Source organism: Grammomys surdaster, unplaced genomic scaffold (assembly GCF_004785775.1).
Source record: "Grammomys surdaster isolate TR1022 unplaced genomic scaffold, NIH_TR_1.0 125925, whole genome shotgun sequence".
NCBI lineage: Eukaryota > Metazoa > Chordata > Mammalia > Rodentia > Muridae > Grammomys > Grammomys surdaster.
In genome coordinates this window covers 153,844-175,657 of record NW_021620749.1, presented here as the reverse complement: position 1 = coordinate 175,657, position 21,814 = coordinate 153,844, and the positions used below count along the sequence as shown (strand labels likewise).

General features: G+C 45.6%; 1 protein-coding gene across 1 annotated transcript in view; it reads right to left on the bottom strand.

Moving 5' to 3' along the window:
• Positions 1–5,948: 5,948 nt before the first annotated feature.
• Positions 5,949–21,814, bottom strand: part of C2cd2 (C2 calcium dependent domain containing 2) — a 64,969-nt gene continuing 49,103 nt past the window's right edge. The window contains exons 13-14 of the mRNA XM_028752544.1: positions 20,216–20,540; positions 5,949–10,454 (exon numbers count right to left, since the gene is read on the bottom strand). Coding sequence (XP_028608377.1) covers positions 10,234–10,454; positions 20,216–20,540 — 546 coding nt within the window. The 3' untranslated portion in view covers positions 5,949–10,233. The remainder of the gene's footprint in view (positions 10,455–20,215; positions 20,541–21,814) is intronic.

The window sequence follows — 21,814 nt, the reverse complement described above, 5'->3', positions numbered from 1 at the left end:
ACATAGGTGAGGAGATAGAGCAGAAGGCTGGGAATAACAGAGCTATATGCCTACCCTGCCGAATTAGGAGACAAAACTGCCAGTCAGGGCTTCAAGCTGCTGCAGGGTGGGTATGCAGTGACTCCCATGTCCCTCCAATACCTGTGGACCAAGACTACCAGGGCCATAGCCACACCAAGGCAGGGGATAAATGTATGAATGTGATCTCCTGCCCTGGGTGAAGGAAGACCTACCCTAGGAGACCCTTAGGGAGAGCCCGTCAGGTCCCACTCATGCCCACAGACTCTCAGATGCTGCCTGGACTGTGGGCCAGCTATAGGACAGCAGCCACATGCTGGATCATCTCCTTGGTGTTTCCTTCTATTTTTTGGGTGGAGTCTACTGTCCTGTACTCTTGTGGGCTCTGGCTCCCCAAGGCATGCACAGGCTCAACTCTTTAAGGACACAGATCCTGTGCCAGTCCTGCTCAAAGCTCTCCTCGCCATCATCCTGCTGCTTCTCCACACTGGTCCACTCGCTGGCATTTCCCAGCCTGGGATCCCGACTATGCTCCCACCCAGCCTTCTGTGCACTAGCCCACTCTGCTTTCCACCGAGAGGCTAGACTTCCTCACAGTACTTGTCTCCTGCTAATCACCCTTCGAAGATGGTTCTGGTCCCTGAACACCCAGCAACCTTCCTCCTTCATGTCGTTGGCACTCTTGCGTAACCATTGTTACTTATGGTCTACACTGCCTCCTGCACCTCTTCCATTGTTCCCTGGGTGTATGAATGGTGTCAACACACATTTACCAAAGAAATGGCCTGGTAAATCAATCTGGGTAAGGTGTCTTGAAAAGGTGTCAGCCACATATTACAAATGAGAAACTGAGTCTGGGCAGCCTTTAAGCCACTGCTGGTGACCAGTTTTAATCTCTATTACACCTGCGAAATGCAGCAATGTCTTCCCTACCCTCTGCACAGATAACCTTTCAAGAAAAAAAAATGACAGGTGGACACCCCATGGGAACAGTGGTCCTTCTCTAAGACAGCCTTGTAATTGTAGGTGACTTTGTCTGTGTGGCCCAGGCTTCCGTGAACATCACCTCCTGCCTTAGCCTCCAGAGTACTGGGATTATAAGCATTTGCTATCAACCTAGCTGTGATTGGTGTTTTAATTTATCCATTTGTCTTCTGGAAACACAAACTACCTTGTCTGTTCCCCAAAGAGAACTATATATTCTCTAGTATATATTCAACTAGTATATTCTTTGCTGACATTTGTGCAAAAGCATGAATCATAGAAAAACAAACCCGTAAGGAGAAAATTTAGTGCTTTTTTCCCTTTAATAATCTGATCTAAAGGTTTTATTTCAGTGTAAAGCAGCGATTTCAGGGCATGTCTGAGGAAGCAGCTGCAGTAGGTAAAATGTGGAGAGCCGGTAGGTTTGAAGCAAAATATGGTTGGGGTGTGTAGGTGATCAAGTCTCAGCAACTACTCTACACTCTCCAGGGACACTTGTCTCTGCCACCCATGAGTGGTTCCCATAGTCAGAGACTTCAAGTTTTACCCTTAAAACTACCTTCAGGACCCCAAGCAGGGCTCTGCACAAGCACTTCCATCGGAGGATTCTGACCGGCTCTAGCATATGTTTTCAAAAGAAGCGTTGGCAGCTTTAAATTCAGGCACAGGTCCACGTGTCTCCAGCTCACATTCTTGCTTCTACCATTTTAAACAACCTCGGAGGAGGGGGACGCTTGTGAGCATGTGTGAAGAGGCCCTCCATCCACTGCAAGAAGGGTTGGGGGTGGAAGGTAGGATAAATGCGCCCTCGCCCACCACGGTTTGGTGTCCTACCTCTGTCCCCTCAAAACTCACCTCGGGAGCATGCAGGCTCCACCTGACCCTGGCCCCCACCAGTCCACCCTCTTCCCAGATAGTAGGCGGGCACATGTCTCCTGCCTGTCTTGCCACTGTGGTCCCTGAGCCACCAAAAGGTAGAGACGAATAAGGCGCCAGGGCCTGGGAGCCACAGCACAGCCTCGGACTTTCTTAAACGCCAAAGGGGCTGGAGACTAAGGCCCCTCCCTGGGCTGTGCCCGAAAACCGGGTAAGGCGGCCGGGTAGCCGGGAAGGGACTGTAGGAACCAAAGCCCGCAACCACGCAGGGCCTGGCTGTGGCCGCTGGGCCTGGGCACACTGGGGCGCAGCGCCTGAACCCGCGCCGGGGCGGGGGACGCCCAGCCCGCGAGTGGGCGGCCGGGCGCCGGTTGGCGTGGGCCGAGCGCGCGGCGGGCAGTTGGCACGGGCCGGGTGCGCGGAACCCAGGCCGGGCACTTAGGGCAGAGGCCAAGCCCGCGGCGGCGGAACCCGGCGGGCGCAGGGCGATCCCGGAGCGGCTCCGGAATCCAGCCGGGTTTTGACTCCGATCGCCCACGGCGCCCGCGGCCGCGACTGTAACAAAGAACAGGCGGCGCGGCGGCCGGACCGGGGCGGGTGTGGGGGGGGTGCAGCTGGAGGCTGGGCCCGGGCCAGGCGCGGGCCGCGGACCGCAGCGGGGGGCGCGCGGTGGGGCTGCGGCGAGCACGGGCCCGGGGCTTTACCTGCCTGTGGAATGTGCAGAGCGGGGTCGGATCCGGACTCCGGGTTGCGATCCGCTCCGGAAACTGCGCAGCACCGGAAGCCGGGGGGCGGTGGCGCGGCATCGTGGGAGTTGTAGTGCGCAGCGCAGGCCGACGGGGCGGGCCCAGGGCTCGTGGTGGCTGCACCCGGAGCCGGGGACTTCAGGTTGCCTTAACAGGGAGTCAGGGATAACGGTCTGCGTGTAGTGGGAGCTGGCTGAGGCTTTGTACACAGTGAGCCTAGGAAACGGCTACGTGAATTGAGGAACCCAGGGACAGAGATGCATGGTTGCAGACATGGAGGATAATTGCCTTCCTGCATGGGTAACTGACAATGTGGAAGGGGGACAGGAGAATGTATGAAGAGCTGATGAAGCTGGCTGTGAGGATCCAAGAGAAGGAACTGAGTGAACAAAAAAGCTGGGGAGAGGAGCTGCGTGATCCATGAGAGTTGGCCAGATGGTATGTGGACTGAAGAGTTAGGGTTAGAGTGTGTATGTTTTCGAATGAGAGCCGACAAGGACATCTTTGGATTTTAAGACACTTTAAAAACAGATACACACCCCACCATCCCCTATACCACTTTCATTGATATTGCTCATTCTAAAGTGCTCAGAAGGCCACTTCTTTCAACTTCTACATATGAAACAGGACTAAATGTGTAAATAAAATCAGGCTGTTTACAGGAGGAAAAATTGACAGGTCACAGTAAAAAAAAATGTAAATCTGAGGCTAAGGAAGACATGGAGGCTGAATGGATTATTGCCTACTATAAGCTTTACACTTTGCCTTGGGACAGAGTATGAAAGCAGACTTACTTGAAAGATTTTCTATGTCAAGAGCTCTCAATGTCAGGGCTCCCTGCTCCTACAGGGCCCCCATAGGAAGTTGTGACCTCAAAGTTGTTTTCACCATATTTAGCTGGCTAAGCACTCAGGTCACAGTAGTGGTGACCCAAGAAACCAGCTACTTTTTGAGCTGGCAAGAGTCTTTGATAGTATCCACATGATACTGGTTTTGCATACATTCAATACACAAAAGTTATGGGGTTTTTCAGATTTCAGAGGAAGATCGTGGAGGCCAAACAATATGTTACAAGGTCAAAATAATTGTGGAGAGCCACTGAAAGGACCATTGGTATTTGAAGCCAGCAGAGTAAAAACTGAAAAATTAGGGAAGGAGATGGGAAGTTAGAGATACCAGGAGTGTGAGATACCTGCTAAAATACCTACATTCAGCAAAGCTAAGCACAAGAGGGGAACATGTGGATTAACCATGGTAGGCAGCTGTTCTTGTGAGTCTTTTTTGCTGGCTAGTTCATGAGAAGGCAGGGCCTGAGTCTGCCCAGTGTAATAGTATAGGGGTGATGCTGAGAATGAATGTGTGCATTCTAGAATGACCAAGGGTGGCTGATATGGACCAACCCTGACAGGGAAGATGGGTTGTTCAGAATTCCTCTGGAGGTGCCAGCGGAGATCAGCCTGGACAGATGGTAAATTGTGATCAGTTTGGCCCTCTAGTACCCTCTCAGGATGCCAGCACAAAGCAGACCTGCATGGTCTACAGAGGAGGGAACAGTCCCCCAGCCCCTCCAATCCTAACATACTCTGACCCCAGACACAGACATTGCCATCACTGCCTTGCCCTGTGTAGTATGTGAGGCTGAGGAACTGGGAGTGAGAGTGCTGCCATTTCTCCAGTAGTTAGGTCTCCTCTCCTGTTGGGGTCTGAATGAAAAAGGCCTCCCATAGGATCAGGTATTTGAACACTTGATCCCCAGTTGATGCTACTGTCTGGGTGATGCTATGGAACCTTTAAGACAGTCGTTCTCAGGCTGGAGAGATGGCTCGGTGGCTAAGAGCACTGACTGCTCTTCCAGAGGTTCCTGAGTTCAGTTCCCAGCAACCACATGGTGGCTCACAGCCATCTGTAATGGGATCCAATGCCCTCTTCTGGTGTTCTGGTGTGTCTGAAGACAGCTACAGTGTACTCACATACATGAAATAAATAAATAAATCTTTAAAACAAACAAACAAACAAACAAAGACAGTGGTTCTCAACCTTCCCAACACTGCAACCCTTTAATACAGTTCCTCATGGTATAGCCTCCAACCATAAAATTACTTTTGTTGCTCTTCATAACTGTAATTTTGCTACTATTTTGTAGTAAATTTGCTGTGTAAATTTATAAATTTGCTACTGACGTACTGTAAATATCTGTTTCCCAGTGGCCTTGGGTGACACCTGTGAAAGGGTCTTTCAACCCCTAAAAGGGTCACAGGTTAAGAACCACCGCTTTAAGGGGTACAGCCTTGCTGAAGGAAGTACACCACTGGGTTCTCTAGGTTTATAGCTTTGCCTCACTTCCTGTTTGGATTTGCATGTGAATGACAATGTAACCAGCCAGCTTCCTGCTCCTGTCCACTGTGCTTTCTCTGATGACTGCCATGCCTTCTCTGCCATAATGGACTCTAATCCTTCTGGAACTATGAGCCAAAATAAACCCTCTCTTCCCTAAATTGCTTCTTGTCAGGGTATTTTATCACAGCCACAGATAGATGCCACTCTTGATGCAGAAAATGGATGGGGCTTGGCTAGGGTGACTTATCCTGATGGGCAGATGACAGTGATGATGGCCACCCCACATGCTGTCTCAGAGGCAAGCAGGCTGAATAGGGCTGAAGAGTGAGCAAATCTTCGATGGTCTCCCTGGTGGTTCCTCAATGCAGCATCTCTCCAAATGCATGTGCATATGGCGGGGCAAAGTGAAGGAGACCACAGAAACTGAAGACCACAAAGAGGATGAGATGCTTGCAGTAGGCAGCAAGGCTGCCCCAGTCCCAGCCCAGAAACCACTGCCATGTCCCATGAAAGCATAAATGCTGTCACATAGCCACGGCTCCCATGGCTAAGCTATGACCTATTCCCTCTGCTGGGATGCAGCACTGATGGCAAGGACCCAAACTAATGAATGTCCCCTGCCTTCACTCCCCAGATATGTCTCCCACAGGCCATAATAGGCACAGTTTGGGGACCTGGGCCAGGACAGATTCTGGCTTGCAGCACCCACAATTCATCATCTCTTAGAAGGTCCCTGAGACCGCTAAAATTGCATAGTAAATTTTAGCCCCAATATGGCCTGGGTGGTGCTCAATAGCATACAAAACATAGAAACACGAGGAGGAAAATCCATTGCCCGGAATGAGGGTCAAAGCAGGTATTAGTACATCTTTTCTGTACCTGGCTGCGATGGCCAGTCATACAAAAGGACAATGGATGGCAGTAATTCAAACATAAGAGAAGCCCCTGGTATTCTTATGACAACCCAGCACTTGGAAACAACTCAGCTTAAAGTTTTCTGTGAGCACATTTATTTCTTGAGAGGTCAATAAAGTTCCAGCCATGTCTTACTGCATGACATCCTAAGCCACCCATGTCTGTTGTAACAAATACAATCCTTTTCACAGACGCCAGTCGCCACACACCAGCATCAGCTTTGTCACACACCTGGGAAGCCTTTACTCTTATTCTCTTTGCCACAGAGATTTGACGTGACAGTGGACAGAAAGCCACAGCTTACAGCCCGAGGGATAATCACATCTTCATTCCAACATCAGCAAAGTGAGCCAGGCAGCTTGGTGAGCCCAAAACTTATCTATACACAGAAAATGGACATTTTTTTGTAAAGAGCCAGAGGTGATAGGAGCTTGCACTGCTGGTTTGAACAGTGTCTTTGTCCCTGTGCAGGTGCTTTGGTCCTCAAGTCTTTTCACCTGTTGGGATAGTGGAGCCAATGCCTGGTTGTCAGTCAGTGCCCACACCTGTTTCTATGACAGACACATTTTGCCTTCTACCATCTATCAACTTGACCTTCGAAAGTTCAGGATTTGACAGCCCTGAGCTTATTAACCAAAACAAAAAAACAAAACAACAACAACAACAAAAACACAACACTTTGGGTGGCAGCAATGTAAATTAATCTTTCCCTTTCTGCATAAGAAAATTCACAACTCTTTTCTGTAAATATGGCCAGGGAAAACTCAAACAAAAATCCGATTTGGAACTGGTCAGCAATAAATGGCCAAGCAGCCACAGCGAGGAAGCAGGGTAGTTCTGAACCTGAACTAAAATGTAAAATAAAGTGCTTTGTCTAAATCCTCTTGCTCATAGTATGTTCTCAGTCAGAGCACGGGCGCCCTCGTTCTGTTACTGCTACTCAACATCACACCAACAGCTCTATCCAGTCCCTGCATGGAGGACAGGGGAAATGTGGCCAACTCCAGCCAACCTGAGTTCTGCTTACAGATTCACAGGCACATGGATTAGTGTTCGTGAAAAATTGCTTTAAAACCAGCACTCTGCCAAAATCTTAAGACAGCAACTGAAGTCACCAAAGAATGTAGTGAAGTTTGTTGGACAGAGGTGACTGATGCATGTGTGCTGTTGGCACCTAGTACACAATCTTAACGATGTGCATTTCAACATAATTATCTTACACTATGAAGAAACAGAAGGAAATAAACAGCTTGGAGAAGGGATTTTATAGTATGAGGAAGGCCCATTTTCTCAGGTTACTCCCTGAGGCTACCTGTTTGTGTCCCCCATCTCTGCACCCTCTGCTGTGATGATGTTCACAACTGGGAAAGGCTACTCAATGGAGACCCGAGAGGAAGCCGATCTCAGATGTGGTTGGGAAGCCAGGAGCAAGATGCTCACAGAGTTATTTGTGGGCTAGGATTGATACAAAATTATTTGTTCTTTTTTGTTCTTGCTAAGAAAATGTATAACCTAAAATTCTAATACCTTCATACTTGGATAGACTTAACCTAAATGCCAAAACCAATAAAACCTGCTTAGGCTGAGCATCCCTAACCCAAAGTCTAAAACCCAAAACTCTGTATGCACCACAGTGTGCAAAGAGTTTCATATTTCTGAAATTTTTATATTTTGGGATGCTTAGATGGTAAAGTCGTATCAAGATATCCCCAGATCCAAAAGAAATCTGAAACACTTCTGGCCTCAAGTATGCTGGATGAGGGCTACTGCTCACACTGAAAATACATCAGTGTGATTATCTTACACTATGTATTTTGCATCAGAATCAAAATTCCTGGCACCTGTAGTCTCTGGGAATTGACAGCTATGGATCACAATTCTGCACACTGCATAGAGTAACAATACTTCAAGTAAAGCACAGCATTTAAATTACTTCCATTTCCAAAAAGCAGTGGGGATTACTGGCTTTGGGATGGATCATTCTAGAACTTTGCAGTGAATAACATTTAGTGATCTTAAAAGACAAAGCATATTTAAAATGTCTCTTCAGAGTCATCTGAGAACTACTTAAGAGTCTTCCAGGTTCTTTTTGTTCTATTTTTGTTGTTGCTTGTTTTGAGAAGGGGGGGTCTCCTATAGCCCAGGTTGAGGTGGAAGCTAACATTCTCCTCTCTCCACCATCTAAGTGCTAGGATTGCAGGCCTGTGTCACCACACCCATAAAGAATTTTCAAATGTTTATTTGAAAGTAAAGTTCACTGGGCCCAGTGGCTCAGGTCTGTACTCACAGCAACTTGAGAGATGATGGCAGGAGAATCAGAGTTTCAAGATATGTTTGGGCTACAGAATGAATTACAGGGCAGCAGCCCAGGCAACAACTTAGTAAAACCTTAGCTCAATAATGACAATAATTATGATGATGATGATTGTGGTGGTTTGAATATGCTTGGCCCAGGGAGTGGTACTAATTGGAGGCGTGGCCTTGTTGGAGGAAGTGCATAGCTGTGGGTGTGGGTTTTGAAGTTCTGCCCAGTGCAAAAGAGAGTCTTTTCCTAGCTGACTTCTAAATAAGATGTAGAACTGTCAGCTCCTCCAGTGCCATGCCTGCCTGGATGCTGCCATGCTCCCACTTGATGATAATGAACTGAACCTCTGAATCTGTAAGCCAGCCCCAATTAAATGTTGTCCTTATAAGAATTGTCTTGGTCATGATTGTCTGTTCACAGCAGTCAAACCTACTATGACAACCAAAAAGTGAAAAGAGAGCCAGGGAAACAGTTCAGCAGATAAGGGCTTGTCTCCTGTGCACAAAGATACAGGTTTAATCCCAAGATCTTTGGGAACGAATAGAAAGGAAGAAAAATGATTTCTAAATGTAGTTTACGAATCTTTCTTGCTAAAACAAGAAAAAAAAAGAACATTTTCCTATAATGTTGGCTATCATAGACGTTTTTGGTCAACAGTGACTTTGCCCCTGAAATACATGTTTCTAATGAACAGAAGACGCCAGAAGGAAGTTCCTGATTTCATGTCAGTGACAGAGCTCACAGGTTTTACTGTCAGCCTTTCCACTGCTATGGGAAGAAAACAGACACCCTAACCCAAAGACAATGGCTCTAGAGGGTTCTGAGACCCAGCACATCCACAGTGCCAGGCACACAGATTAAGACAACACCCTATGGACCTTATGTGGGGACACTGAAGCCAGGTGCCAACTTTATAATTTTCCCACAGTAAACCAAAACCATAATACCCTAAAATGTGACCAGACGCCTCTGTTCACAGTAAAATTCTGAGATCCCATAAAAAGAATTTCTGCAAGTTTGGCCCATTGTTATAGAACTTCTACGCCTAAGACTAACTGGCACCTGAGATACAGAGTAATTTCCTCAGTTGCCCTAAAAGTTCTTTGTTTTGGCTGTTAGCTATATTTGACAAGAACCATATATATATGTGTGTGTGTATGTGTGTGTATATATGTATATTGTGTGTGTATGTATGTATGTATATGTGTGTGTGTGTGTATATATATATATATATATATATATATATATATGGTCATATCCTATAAGCTGTCATTCACTGCTCCTATTATCACCCTTAGCATATTTGAGCTCAGCATGCTGTCTGTACTATGGGAAAAAACAGAGCCCCTGACATAAGAAACAAAGAAACACATCTGAATTTCTACACCTCCACTTGCAAGAAGGCTAGAGTAAAACTGGAAGTGTCTGGCACCATCTTCATAGAACGCACTTAGTGTTTGCATATGTTTTTAATTTCTATGGCTAATATCAAAGGTGAACACCTCGTACTTGTCAAAGCACATCTTTTCCTATTTTTCCCATGGGTCAGAATTCCTGCCTATATCCATACCCTTGCCTCCAGGACCAGGTGCACCTTTTAATTCTAAACAAGTTAGGTGAGGTAGCCCATCTTGCTCATAGCAACAACCCAGAGGGACACCTCATGACATGGTCCAGACATGAACCCCAATAGTCCTGCAGGAGAGAAGTAGGTGGACTGGGATCCCTTCTGCCTACCATCCATAGTCCATCAGATTGCACATGGCTTTAATGATGCAAGTCTCCCTCTTATGTTCCCTCTCAGCGCTTTGATGGCATGGTGAAGCTGGAACCAGACACTGAGTGTAGCAAATTAGACTGTGTTATCAGTCCTCTCAGGGGAAGCTTCGTAGCCATAGACACAGATTGGTTTTTTTCCCTTTTAAAGACAAGATTAGTAGGGAAAAAATACAAGCTAGACAAGCAGGCATCTGATGGCACTGGTTCCTGCTGTTCTGGTTGGGGCCTTTGTGTTCCCCATTCTTCAGCTGTGAGGATAGGGGGTGACTTGGGCTATATGCAGGGCTCTCTGGGTGCTCCATTCATGGTGTGTTTGCCTCTGTGCCTGGTAAGCAGCTTTCTGTTCAGGAACCGGCCGAGGGTCGCCCCCTTCTTCTGCCTCCCCTCCGGCTGCTGCAGGAATACCAGGTCGTTATGTGACTGGCTCAAGCCTGGGTCTTTCTGTTGGTGTCGCCGGCGGAAGAAGAGCTTGGCGCCTTTCCTTAGGATTCCTTCTGCAAAAGGGGGAGCATAGGAGTGGTCAGGGCTGTAGGGAGGATGAACTCAAGCTATGGAAGAAGCAAAGTTGCCAGACAGCTATGACAGAGTCAGGTGCTCCCTCAAAGAGTGACCACGGCTCAGAGGAGCAAACACCACAGCCTTGATGATAGGAGGTCACTTTGCAGAGTGAAAGGCAGAAAATACCAACAGCAGGACTGGCAAGGCTGCACTGTGGAGTGGGTGGGTTGGGGTCCACCATGCCCCCTCCCTTTTAGTAGGATCTCTGTGATGAACAAGGCTATGCCCTACGCCCAGGAATAAAGACCACGTTCCTGATAGTTAAGCTAAGAGCCCTGGAAATCATGGGGCTCATGTTCTCAGTTAAGTACTGTTCTTCAGGGAATAGGTTTGTTTTTAAAAATTAATTCTAGATCATTCTACACACACTAGGTATTATATCTATTTTTAATCTACCAGTCTAATCGTCCACCCACTTTCTCAACCATACTAGACTAAGCCATATGAAATTTGTTAGTAGATTATTTTCCCTAACCCTAAGCTTCATACTAGGGTAAGAATGTAGCTTAGTAGTAGAGTACTTGACCAGCATCTGCAAGGCTGAGTTCAATTCCCAGTACACATTCACCCAAACAATAAAAACACATAAAAATAAAGAAAGAAAAAGAAGAGGGCAAGACAAAATTAAAAAACAAAAAAAAGCCCTAGGGTTTGTATGGTTTGACTCCTTGGCACAGATGGCAAGAACGGGATATGGGATGGAAAACAAAGAGTGGTAGCACTTGGGGTAAAAATGACCCTGAAGGTCAGGTGCAGGGACAGTGCCGACAAGTCGCTCAGCATCACTCTTCAGCAATCATTTCAGCATCCCATTACCCCAGGCCCAGCAAGGACAGGGGAAGTGTCAGGCAAACCTGTCAAGTTCATTACTGTTTACCTCAAGGAATTACGTTCAAAAGAAGAGAAACCTGGCTACACAGCCAGGAAGATTTGTCCTTAATTTGAAAGTCTGTTTGGCATGTGAGCCACATTCATTAGCCACGACACATACACATGGCTTCCTGTGTTGTACATGGAGAGGGTGAAGAACATGGATGTGTTTCTGTACCTAAAACACATACCAACAATGTTAGCATCTTAGGTTAGGGAGGAGACCTGGTCAGGATCTCCCTAACATCCATATTCACAATGGAAAAAGCAGCTGGTCACTTTTAAAAGCCACTTTGGGCTGGTGATGGTGGTGCACATCTTTAATCCCAGTACATGTGAGGCAGAGGGAGATAGGTAGATCTCTGAGTTTGAGACTAGCCTAGTCTACAGAGCAAGTTCCAGGACAGCCAGGCCTATCTCAAAAATAAACAAACCCCTCTAAAAACAAGCAAACAAAAAGCCACCTTGGCAGAAGCAAAGAAACTGTACTATCCAAGAGGGACTAAATTAATTTAATCTGCACAAACTTGCCTGAAAATGTCATGAAGCAGTTAGGACAGAGTTTCACATTTTTCTAGGAGCAATTGCTAGGGTTTGAGAATGAAAAGGAAGTAAGTACATTTATGCAAACAGATTTGCTCCCAGCCACAAGTCCATTGTTGCCACTGGTGGGATTCTAGTGCCTAGTGTGAGTTCCATCCCTGAGCAAGAGGCCAACCACCAGTCTGTGTTTGGATGACTGGAGTTGGCCCATGTGTGAACACAGAGACATTCATGTGGGCGATTCTGTCAAATCAGAAGCATCAGTTGGGCAGAGGACTGAGCTCTAGGCACTGCACTCTAAGCTTCAAGGGATGTTATCTAGGCTGGAGTTGGGAAATGGGGGTCTGTGAAGATTTCGGATTCCAGACCCCTCCTGGGATCTGCTCTAGGTTAGCTTTGGAGTTCCAAAGAGCACAAGCAGCTAGAGCACCCACATTTGAAACAGAGGAGGTAAAGGTGGTTGGAAGGTAAATAGAAGCCCAGGGTAAACCCCACAGTCCTTGAAGTAAGAAGGAAGCTTAGTCTGGGGTAGGGTCTGTGTTATATAGGTCAGAATAGTGCTACAAGCTGAACTGTGTCCTCCTCAAATCCCTGTGTTGAATTCCTTGTCCCCAGAATCTCAGAATGCACCCTTATTTGGAGATGGAGTCATTCCAGAAGTGATCACATTAAAAGGTGATAATTAGGATGGGCCTAATCAAACATGTCTGATGCCTCGTGGCCTTATAAGAAGGGGAAATTTGGAAAGAGACACAGAGAGGAAAAATTATGTGAAGGACAGAGAAGGTGAGGCAAAGACTGGGATACCTACAAGGTAAGGAAGGTCAAGGATTGTTGCAAACTTCTGAAGCCAGGAAAAACCACGGGCAATTTCTTCCTCCTGGCTTCAGAAGGAGCCAGTTCAATGGACACTCCCATCTAAGGCTTCCATTTAGAAATACAAGAACATAAAGCTTCTTTTTAAAACACTAAGTTCATGACACTTTGCTACAACCTTACAAACATGAATATAGCCAGGAAAGGGTACAGAAGTATCTGGATGAAAATGATGACCAGAAACCACTGTCCTGCTTTCCATTTGGTTCGTAAACCTTACCAGACAGAAGAGCAAACATCAGAGAAATAACCAGTGGGGCCATGTCCTCATCCCCAAGGGGGGAAAAAACAGCCAACATCTTATCTAAAATGTTAAGGCTTGAGTTCACATGGGGCCATCTGATGAATCAGAATCTGGGAACATCTCAGGGAAGGAGCATTTCATTTGGCTGGGCTGATGGGGGCTGCCCTGCCTCAAGTAATCAGTATCCAAGGCTACAGAGTCAGACACTGTCTTGGCTCTTTTTTATTAGCTGTCTTAGGTTGTGTCATATCTTACTATCTCTGGGACGTGATCATAGGCTGTGTATGACACAAAGCAGAGTGACCTGTCTGAAGGGCTCATATGATGGTATCAGTTGTCAACCTGACAGGATCTAGAATCGCCTGGGAGACAGAATTTTGGCATACCTGTGGGAGATTACCTTGATTGCATTAACGGAGATGGAAGGTCTGCCCACTCTGGGTAACAATACTTCTGGGGCTGAGATCCTGGACTATATAGAACTGTATGGAACTACAGACTATATGGAGCTATAGACTGTATGGAGCTATATAGACTATATGGGGCTATAGACTATATGGAGCTATATAGACTACATGGGGCTATAGACTATATGGAGCTATATAAACTACATGGGGCTATAGACTATATGGAGCTATATAAACTACATGGGGCTATAGACTATATGAAGCTATATAGATTGTATGGAACTGAGCACCAGCAACCATCACTCTTTGATGCCTGACAGGAGATGCCATGTGACCAGCTGCTACAAGTTCCTGTTGTTTCTGAATTTCCCACCATAATGTACTGTATCCTTGACCTATAGCCAGAATAAACCCTTTCTCAAGTTGATTCTGTCAGAGTGTTTTATCACAGCAACACGAAAAAAAATTAAAATAACACAAGTCCTTCAGTCACAATCATAGATCAGCTCAGGTTAAGGCAGGAAGTCAGACCATGAAGACAGGTACCGGGTGGCTATTTTAAAATATTTTAAAAAGGTAATCTTCACACTTCCTGGTGATCACTACAATTTTTCCAAGAGAAATTGCAGAATGAATGTCTAGAGTAAAATTCCTGCCCTAAAGTATCAAAGACTTTCAACTTGGGTGTAAGACTGATAGACTTGAGAGGTTTAGATTTTATTGTTTCTTGGCTGTTTGGCTAAGATCAACTGCAGAAAGATTTAGAAGAGAAAAAAGGGGAGGCTTCAGGTGTGTGTTTGCTGTGTGTATAGCTGTCCAAGGTATAAACTGCCATTTTATCAGCACCCTCCGTTCAGCAGGCCTGCACCTGTTCTTAGGCCCCACACCATGCTGTAGCCTTGAGCAGGTTGTTGTCTGTTCTTCCAGCCTCTCTCATGATCTTGTCAGCCTCTCTGCTGGTTTGTTAAGCTACACTTCCCAGAATTAGTGAGAAATGTTATCCTATGAACCTACATGGCGATCTCCCTGTACTGATTTGATGGGCCTTCTTAGAAATTATGGCTTCTGTGAGATGACATGAGTTTCAAGATTGAAGGGCATGCCTTTGTCGTGGGTGCTGAGACCTATTTCATTAGGCTTATACTCAGGGTTCCCACCAAGTTGGGGTGGGGCTTGCTGAAAATTGAGGACATCAGAGTTGGAGAAGTGACTACTCAGGTCACACAATGACATATGTGTGAGCCCAGGGTGATTGGCCCCTGAAGCCAGTGTTCCTATGTCTAGCTCCTTTGGTGCTGCTAAGGAAAGTCTGACCTTGAATGTCAATGATACTACCCTTGAGAAGGAGCCACTAGGTACCTGGAACAAAGGGTGTCCCATGGTCTCAGGGAGGAACATGCAGACAGGAGGATAGAACAAGGCATGGGCATGGTCTTTGGTAAGATTCTAGAAGAATTCTATCTCCAGAGAGGGATACCAGGATACCAAGATGTAGGGAGGATGGGACATTCCAATGAGGAAAATTCACCTTGAAATTGGCAGCTAAGCTGCACCTGTGAGGAGTGACTCAAATAAATGATCCCAGGCCTCTGTGTGTGTGTGTGTGTGTGTGTGTGTGTGTGTGTGTGTGTGAGAGAGAGAGAGAGAGAGAGAGAGAGAGAGAGAGAGAGAGAGAGACAGAGAGAGACAGAGAGAGACAGAGAGAGAGGGGGGGGGGAATCTGTCTTGTGGTGCTGGGTATCAAACTCATTCTTATGGGTACCAAGTAAACCGTCTACCACAGAACCACAGAACAGTATCCCTAGTCACAAACTAACACATTTACAGTTTGTTTAAACCTCAACATCACATTTACCACTGGGCATATAATTCTGGAAGAACCATAGCAATAAATATACACGGGAATCAAGAGGCAGGCACAGCCACACTGTGGTGAGGGAACTTGGCTCAGAAGACAGTGGGTAGAATCTTCTAGAGGCTGAGGGTTAGAGAGGGAGGTCACTCACAGGGATAAGATTTGCAGCTCTCTAGCATAGCAGATAACCACAATCCACAGTAAGTCCTATGAGCACACAGGAGCAGCAGGGGCTCCATGCATAGTCTTATAGAGAAGGAAGCTCTCCTGACTCATCTTTACGTGAGTGTCCATATGCCAAAATATGTCACTGGCTTTCATGGGGTATGATTAGTATATAAGTCGTTGTTTAAGGAGACACCAGCACTGACTGTCCTGGTTTGATTTTCACATGCCATGTTTTCAGATTTTCATTTGAAGCTACATGAAATCTGAGGCAAATGACATACTGTTTTAAAATGGGAACAGGCAGTGGGGGAGACTCTCTCCTTGGTTTTAGTTCTTTAAAAACACCCCAAGAAGACTGGACCATAAATAGGAGGAATTGGAGAATTACTCTAAATTCTAACTCTGCTGTCACATTTCTAAATTTATCCTGTTTATTTCTGTAAAGGGACAGATATAAATGGCCATGGAAGAATCTGTATTAAAATCTGCAAGTAGGAAGACAATGGTCCTAGCAACCTGAAAACGTATGCTCTGATGCCCCAAAACAGCCTCTCATTTCAAATGAAACTTCAGACAGACCATTCATAGGAGGGACAGGAAACTAGCGAGGGGATCCATGCTGGCCCCCTTATCCCAGTCCGGCTTCCCAGATGATACTTTGCTTATGCCATCACAGCAAGGTGGCTTTGTACCATCAGAGGACAGAGTGTCCCATCTGATGGTTGATGAAGGTGACAATCTACCTAGAAGCCAGAAACACAGAAAACCAACAAAGGGAAGGTCAAGACACTAAGCGAGGAAAAAGGCAGGGACAGCCTTAACTCTGCTAGACATGCTCCACATAGTCAATTACACAGAACTTAAAAAAATGCAAGACAAAAAAAAATAACTTACTGTGTAGGTAATTAATTCTGGTTGCCATAGTGATCCTCTTAAGTTAAAGGGAACGAACACGAAATGCAGAGACGTTGAGAGAAAAGAAAAGCAGGCAAGAGCAGAGTCAGAGTGAAAGTCAGAGTCTGGAGTCACTGTATCATATACTGTGTACACACATACTCACACACTTGCACATATGTGCATTTACATGTACACACGACTGCAGACTCATACACACATGCTCACACTTGTACACATGCATATAAGCACAGACTCATGCACATATATGCTCACATGTGTAAACATACACACATGTACATGTAAGCAGAGGCTCATACACATACATGCTCACACTTATATACATACACCACACAGATGTGAGCATGGACTCATGCACATTCGTGCTCACACTTTGTACATACATGTACATGCATATGCATTTGAGAGCACATGTGCATCTATGCTCTCATATACACAAATGTACTTTTAAGTACACACAGATGTGCACATATACTCATACATACATGAGCATATATTTATGCACATGCATACACGTGCAAACATGCAAGGTTGCCATGCAAGATATTTGGCAATGTTTCTTTCCAGTTTTTTCTCAAATTTCTCTTAGGACATTTGTGATGAACACAGATAAGGTTAAAATTTTCCCCAGAGCTACCATTGCTTTTTGAATTTAAAATAAATCTGAATTTTGGGGAATCAATTTTCTGTTTTGGCTGAAGTATAATAATATATAAATTCCCAGCTAGCAACAGTCCAGGAGAATTCTAGTTACATGGGCTTTCTTAAAGCCTCCAACATTCATCTCACTATACCAGAAGGTGAAGACGGTTTGCAAGTCACATATGTATACCTTAGTTTAAAACTAAACCCTGGAGGCTGGAGAGATGGCAAAGAGATTAAGAATACCGGCTTAACCTCTGATCTCTTCCAGAGGACCTGGGTTCTTTTCCCAGCACCCACAGGGCAGCCTACAATTATCTATAACTCCAATTACAGGGAATGGAAGACTCTTTTCTCACCTCTGCAAGCATGTAAGTAGTACCTAAATATTCATGCAGACAAAACACCCATACATATAAAATAAATACAAAATAAGTAAAACTAAATCCCACCAAGCCATTCTCTGAAGCACCAGTTTTGAAAAAAACTGGCATAAAATTAAAATGGTTTGACAAACTAACTTAGACCTATTTAAGATTCTACCAGCGTCTCAAGCTAAGTACAAAGCTTCTAGAAACTGTAGGATGTAAACTAAATGTGTATGTGTGTATGTGTGTGTGGGGGGTGTATGTGCAAGTGTACTCACCTGTATATCTGCATGGAGGTCAGATGTCAATGTGTGGTCTCCTTCTCCATTATTCTCCACCATAGTTTTTGACAGAATGTTTCATTAAATCTGCATCTCACCAACTAGCTAGTTTCATCTTGCAGTTTCTAGAAGCCTTGTACTTAGCTTGAGAGGTTGGTTGGCAGAATCTTAAATAGGTCTAAGCTAGCTTGTCAAACTATTTTCATTTTCTGCCAGTTTTTTTTCAAAACTAGTGCTACAGGAAGTGGCTTGGTGGGATTTAGTTTTACATATATATATTATATATACATACATATGTATATATGAATATAAAATAAGTTATGTTTATATATTATATAATAAATTTATGAGATATGTAAAAATAAACATTTGTTTATACATAAATATATATTTATGCATATATGTATATATGTATATATATACATATATGCATATATATGGGCTAGGGAATATATATATATTCTAAACAAGGTCTCACCATGTAGTTCTGGCTGGCCTAGAACTCATTATGTAGACCAGGCTAGCCCTGAAGTCAGCTCCTTCTGCTTCTGCCTCCCAAGTGGTGGGATTAAAGGCATGCGCTACCATGCCTAAGCCCTACAAAATACTTTTTAAGACATTGCCAAATACTACCTTTCAGAAAACTTTAAGTCAAGGCATGCCAAGGACCCAAGGGCAGGTTCAACCTCTGCTTCCAGAGTAGCCAGGAGTGAAACACACATACCAGCCAAACATGTTTGCACCTCCCCCGATATCCAGCATCTCTGGGGAGGCTCACAAGCACAGAGGCTACTTCCAGCCCCTAGAGGATGAGACAGACCCCCAATTCCCAAGAGGCATTCATCTGTCTGGCCTCTCTCCAGGAGAGAAGGATAGCAGATGCACTTCAAGGAGGGGACCCCAAAGGAGACCAGAGCTAGTGGGAGCAGGAAAGGCTAGAAGAAATCAAAGCGGTGCTGGATGGATGCACTGTGGTGGCAGGCTTGGCAACTCTGAGAAACCTGGAGAGCACAAGAGGTTTGGATTCTTAAGGGACATGAGGATATAGACCACTGACTGGAAGTGAAGTGAGGCACAGGATATTCCCCAGTGTCCCCTGTTCCTCCCTGCTAACGACTTTCCCAGCAACCTCTCAGAGGCTCCTTTGACTCTAGAACAAAGACCTGGCTACAGTGTGTACATAGGGTGGCCAGTAGACAGTCTACCTGACACCCTGGGCCACAGCTCACACCAAGAGAGGACACAGGGTTTAGCTGAAGTTCCCCCAAGGACAGACTATAGGAAATAGCCTGGATGATCTAAAAATCTTCCCCCAGGAACAATCTCTTTCTTTCCTCGTTTGATGTACAAATTCATCCTCTATCTTTCCCCACGGTACTGGCACAAGTCACAGGCGAACAGCTAGCCATCAATGGCTAAGGGATGAGCAGAGAAGAGGTGGAACACTGAGGGTAGGTTCTCAGCCTCAGCATCTGGTACTTGTGCTCTGCTGTGTGGTGGTGTCTATGCTTTGTGCCCTAAGGAATATGCTACCTGTGGCCTCTACCTATTTGGGACCAGTAGTACCTCATCTCCTAGTTGTAAAACCACAGCTTGTCTGCAGACATTATTCATGTCCTCCTTAAGGCAAAATTATCCAGCAGAAATCCCCAGAAGTAGGTAGCTAGGATTCCTAACCCCTAGCATAGCTAAGGTTCTTGCCCAGTGCATTCCAAGAGGGTCCTAAGAACTTGATTGAGAAAAATGGGCCTTGGAGGCCCAGATAGAAGGCAGAACTAGAAGTGGATACTGAGTTCCACCACAGCTCCTGGACTGATGCAGGGGCCTCTTTCAGCTCTCATCTTGGAAGGATGTGGATAGTAGGTATGGTCCCCAAGTCTTGGAGGTAAGGCTCAGTGAGTGTGAAGTCTCTAAGTCCTGGAGCTGCTGCCAATGGTGACTATGAGATAAAGGTCTGGGACCAAGTGTATACCCTTAAGAAATGCAGAACTCTGAAATAAGGGCCCATTGCTCATGAGAAAGGACTGACTGTGCTAATGAATGCCTTCATAACTACATGTACATCATGTCAGTGAGTAGTTATTCTAGGAGTCTCTTTCCTTATAGATCCTGCTGATTCCATGTGGTGAGGTCTGGTTTGGTTCCAGCTGGAGGAGGAGACTAAGCAAATAAGGTAAGCTGCCAATCTGATTCTGCTTACTCTGTTCTGGCCCTGGCCACTATGGCATCTGGCTCCTCATAACACTCTGAAGCCTTGGATAGCTCTGCTTCCAGATGGAGTGAGGTAGACAGGGAGGGTGCTTAGAGTCATGAAAACACAGTGGCTCCCCAGATGCAGAGATGAAGCCCCAGCTGCTCACATGCAAGCTTCCCACCTTCTTTTCAGCTCTCAGTGGCTGAGCAGACTGGGATGGAGGGGATGAGACTGGGACAGCCTCATAGAGGACAAAAGGAAGGGAGGCCAGCATAGGAGCGAGGACACGGAGAGGGAAGCCCAAGTGAGAAGCTGGAGGCTTGGAAATAGTTACCTTTATGCTTCTTCATAGCGCCTAGCTCTGAAGTACTCAGGGAGCTCTCTGACAGTTCATCCATATCAGGCTCCTGCAGGGCTGGACCGCTCCATGATGCTACTGGAGACTCCTTCTCCAGGTCCCAGGAATCTAGATCATTCTCTCTAGGCCTGAGGGCAGGTAGGGTCTGGGCTGGCTCATTTTCTTTAGGTGGGTCAGTGGCAGAGGCTTCAGGTGCCTCTGGATGGCACAAAGCAGAAGTGGCATCTCCCTGGTTGGTGCTGTCCATTGAAGCTGCGTAGTCCAGCATGAGGGCAGCATTGTGGTCCTGAGATAGTGAGGTCTGTCAGGGGAGATGTACAACAGAGGCTGAGGGCAAATGAAAAGCCATTCCAGGGATATAACAAGAGTTCTGGTAGGGAGGGAGGGTTTGGCATTTGCTAAGTGGCAGTTGAAGATGAACCAGCTTACAGAAGTACCTGATAACTATGAATACAACAGTCTGTATGCCAATAAATTCATAATCAGAGTGGCCTACAGATATTAAATGTGAAGATTAGCTAGCAATTCTGAAGCAAAGCCAGAATGGAGAGAGCAGACAGTCATGGTTATCTTCATCTTGTTCATTTATCTAACTCAGACTGAGTAAAAGCTTCCACTATTTGGCCTTGTTGACATCAGATATCTGCCTCTCACACCCCAGTGGCTGAAGAAGCCAGACTAAGAAGAGACATCCCCTGCCTTGGTGTTCAAGGTGCTTCTCTTGGAGTCCTGAGCCCAGGCTACTCACGTACTGTAGACACTACCAGCTATGGTGACTGACCATTGGCCCTGTCAGCAACTGTGAGAGGGATTTCCGATTTGCTTTCCTTGCCACCCTCTTGATGACCTTATACGATCCAATCTATCCTCCTTAATCAAGGCCACAGCTACCTAATCTGTCACTCACTACAGCTCTCGCTCTCTCTCTCTCTCTCTCTCTCTCTCTCTCTCTCTCTCTTTCTCTCTCTCTCTGTCTCTCTATCTCTCTCTATCTCTATCTCTCTCTATCTCTATCTCTATCTATCTCTATCTCTCTCTCTCTATCTCTCTCTCTCTATCTCTCTCTCTTTCTCTCTCCCTCTCTCTCTCTGTCTCTCTCTCTCTGTCTCTCTCTCTCTCTCTATCTCTATCTCTCTATCTCTATCTCTAACACTCTCTCTCTCTTTCTCTGTCTCTCTGTCTCTCTCTCTCTCTCTATCTATCTCTATCTCTGTCTCTATCTCTATCTCTATCTCTATCTCTATCTCTATCTCTATCTCTATCTCTATCTCTATCTCTATCTCTATCTCTATCTCTATCTGCATATTTGAAAATGTCTAGGAAGAACCAGGATTTCTTACATGGTCCCTTGAACTGAAGATCTAACCTGTTCATGGCTGCCAACAGAGGCAATTCATGCCCACCCTCTGCTCCATTAAGACACCACAGAGTGGAAGAACAGAGGAACTGAACTGGAACATTTTGTAGAATAATCTTTATTTCTATCAGATAACAGAAGGAATACACATATTTTTTTGCAAAATATTTAAATGTTTTAGAAATGAGTCATCTCAGAAAAGGGCAGCTAGGTGGAGA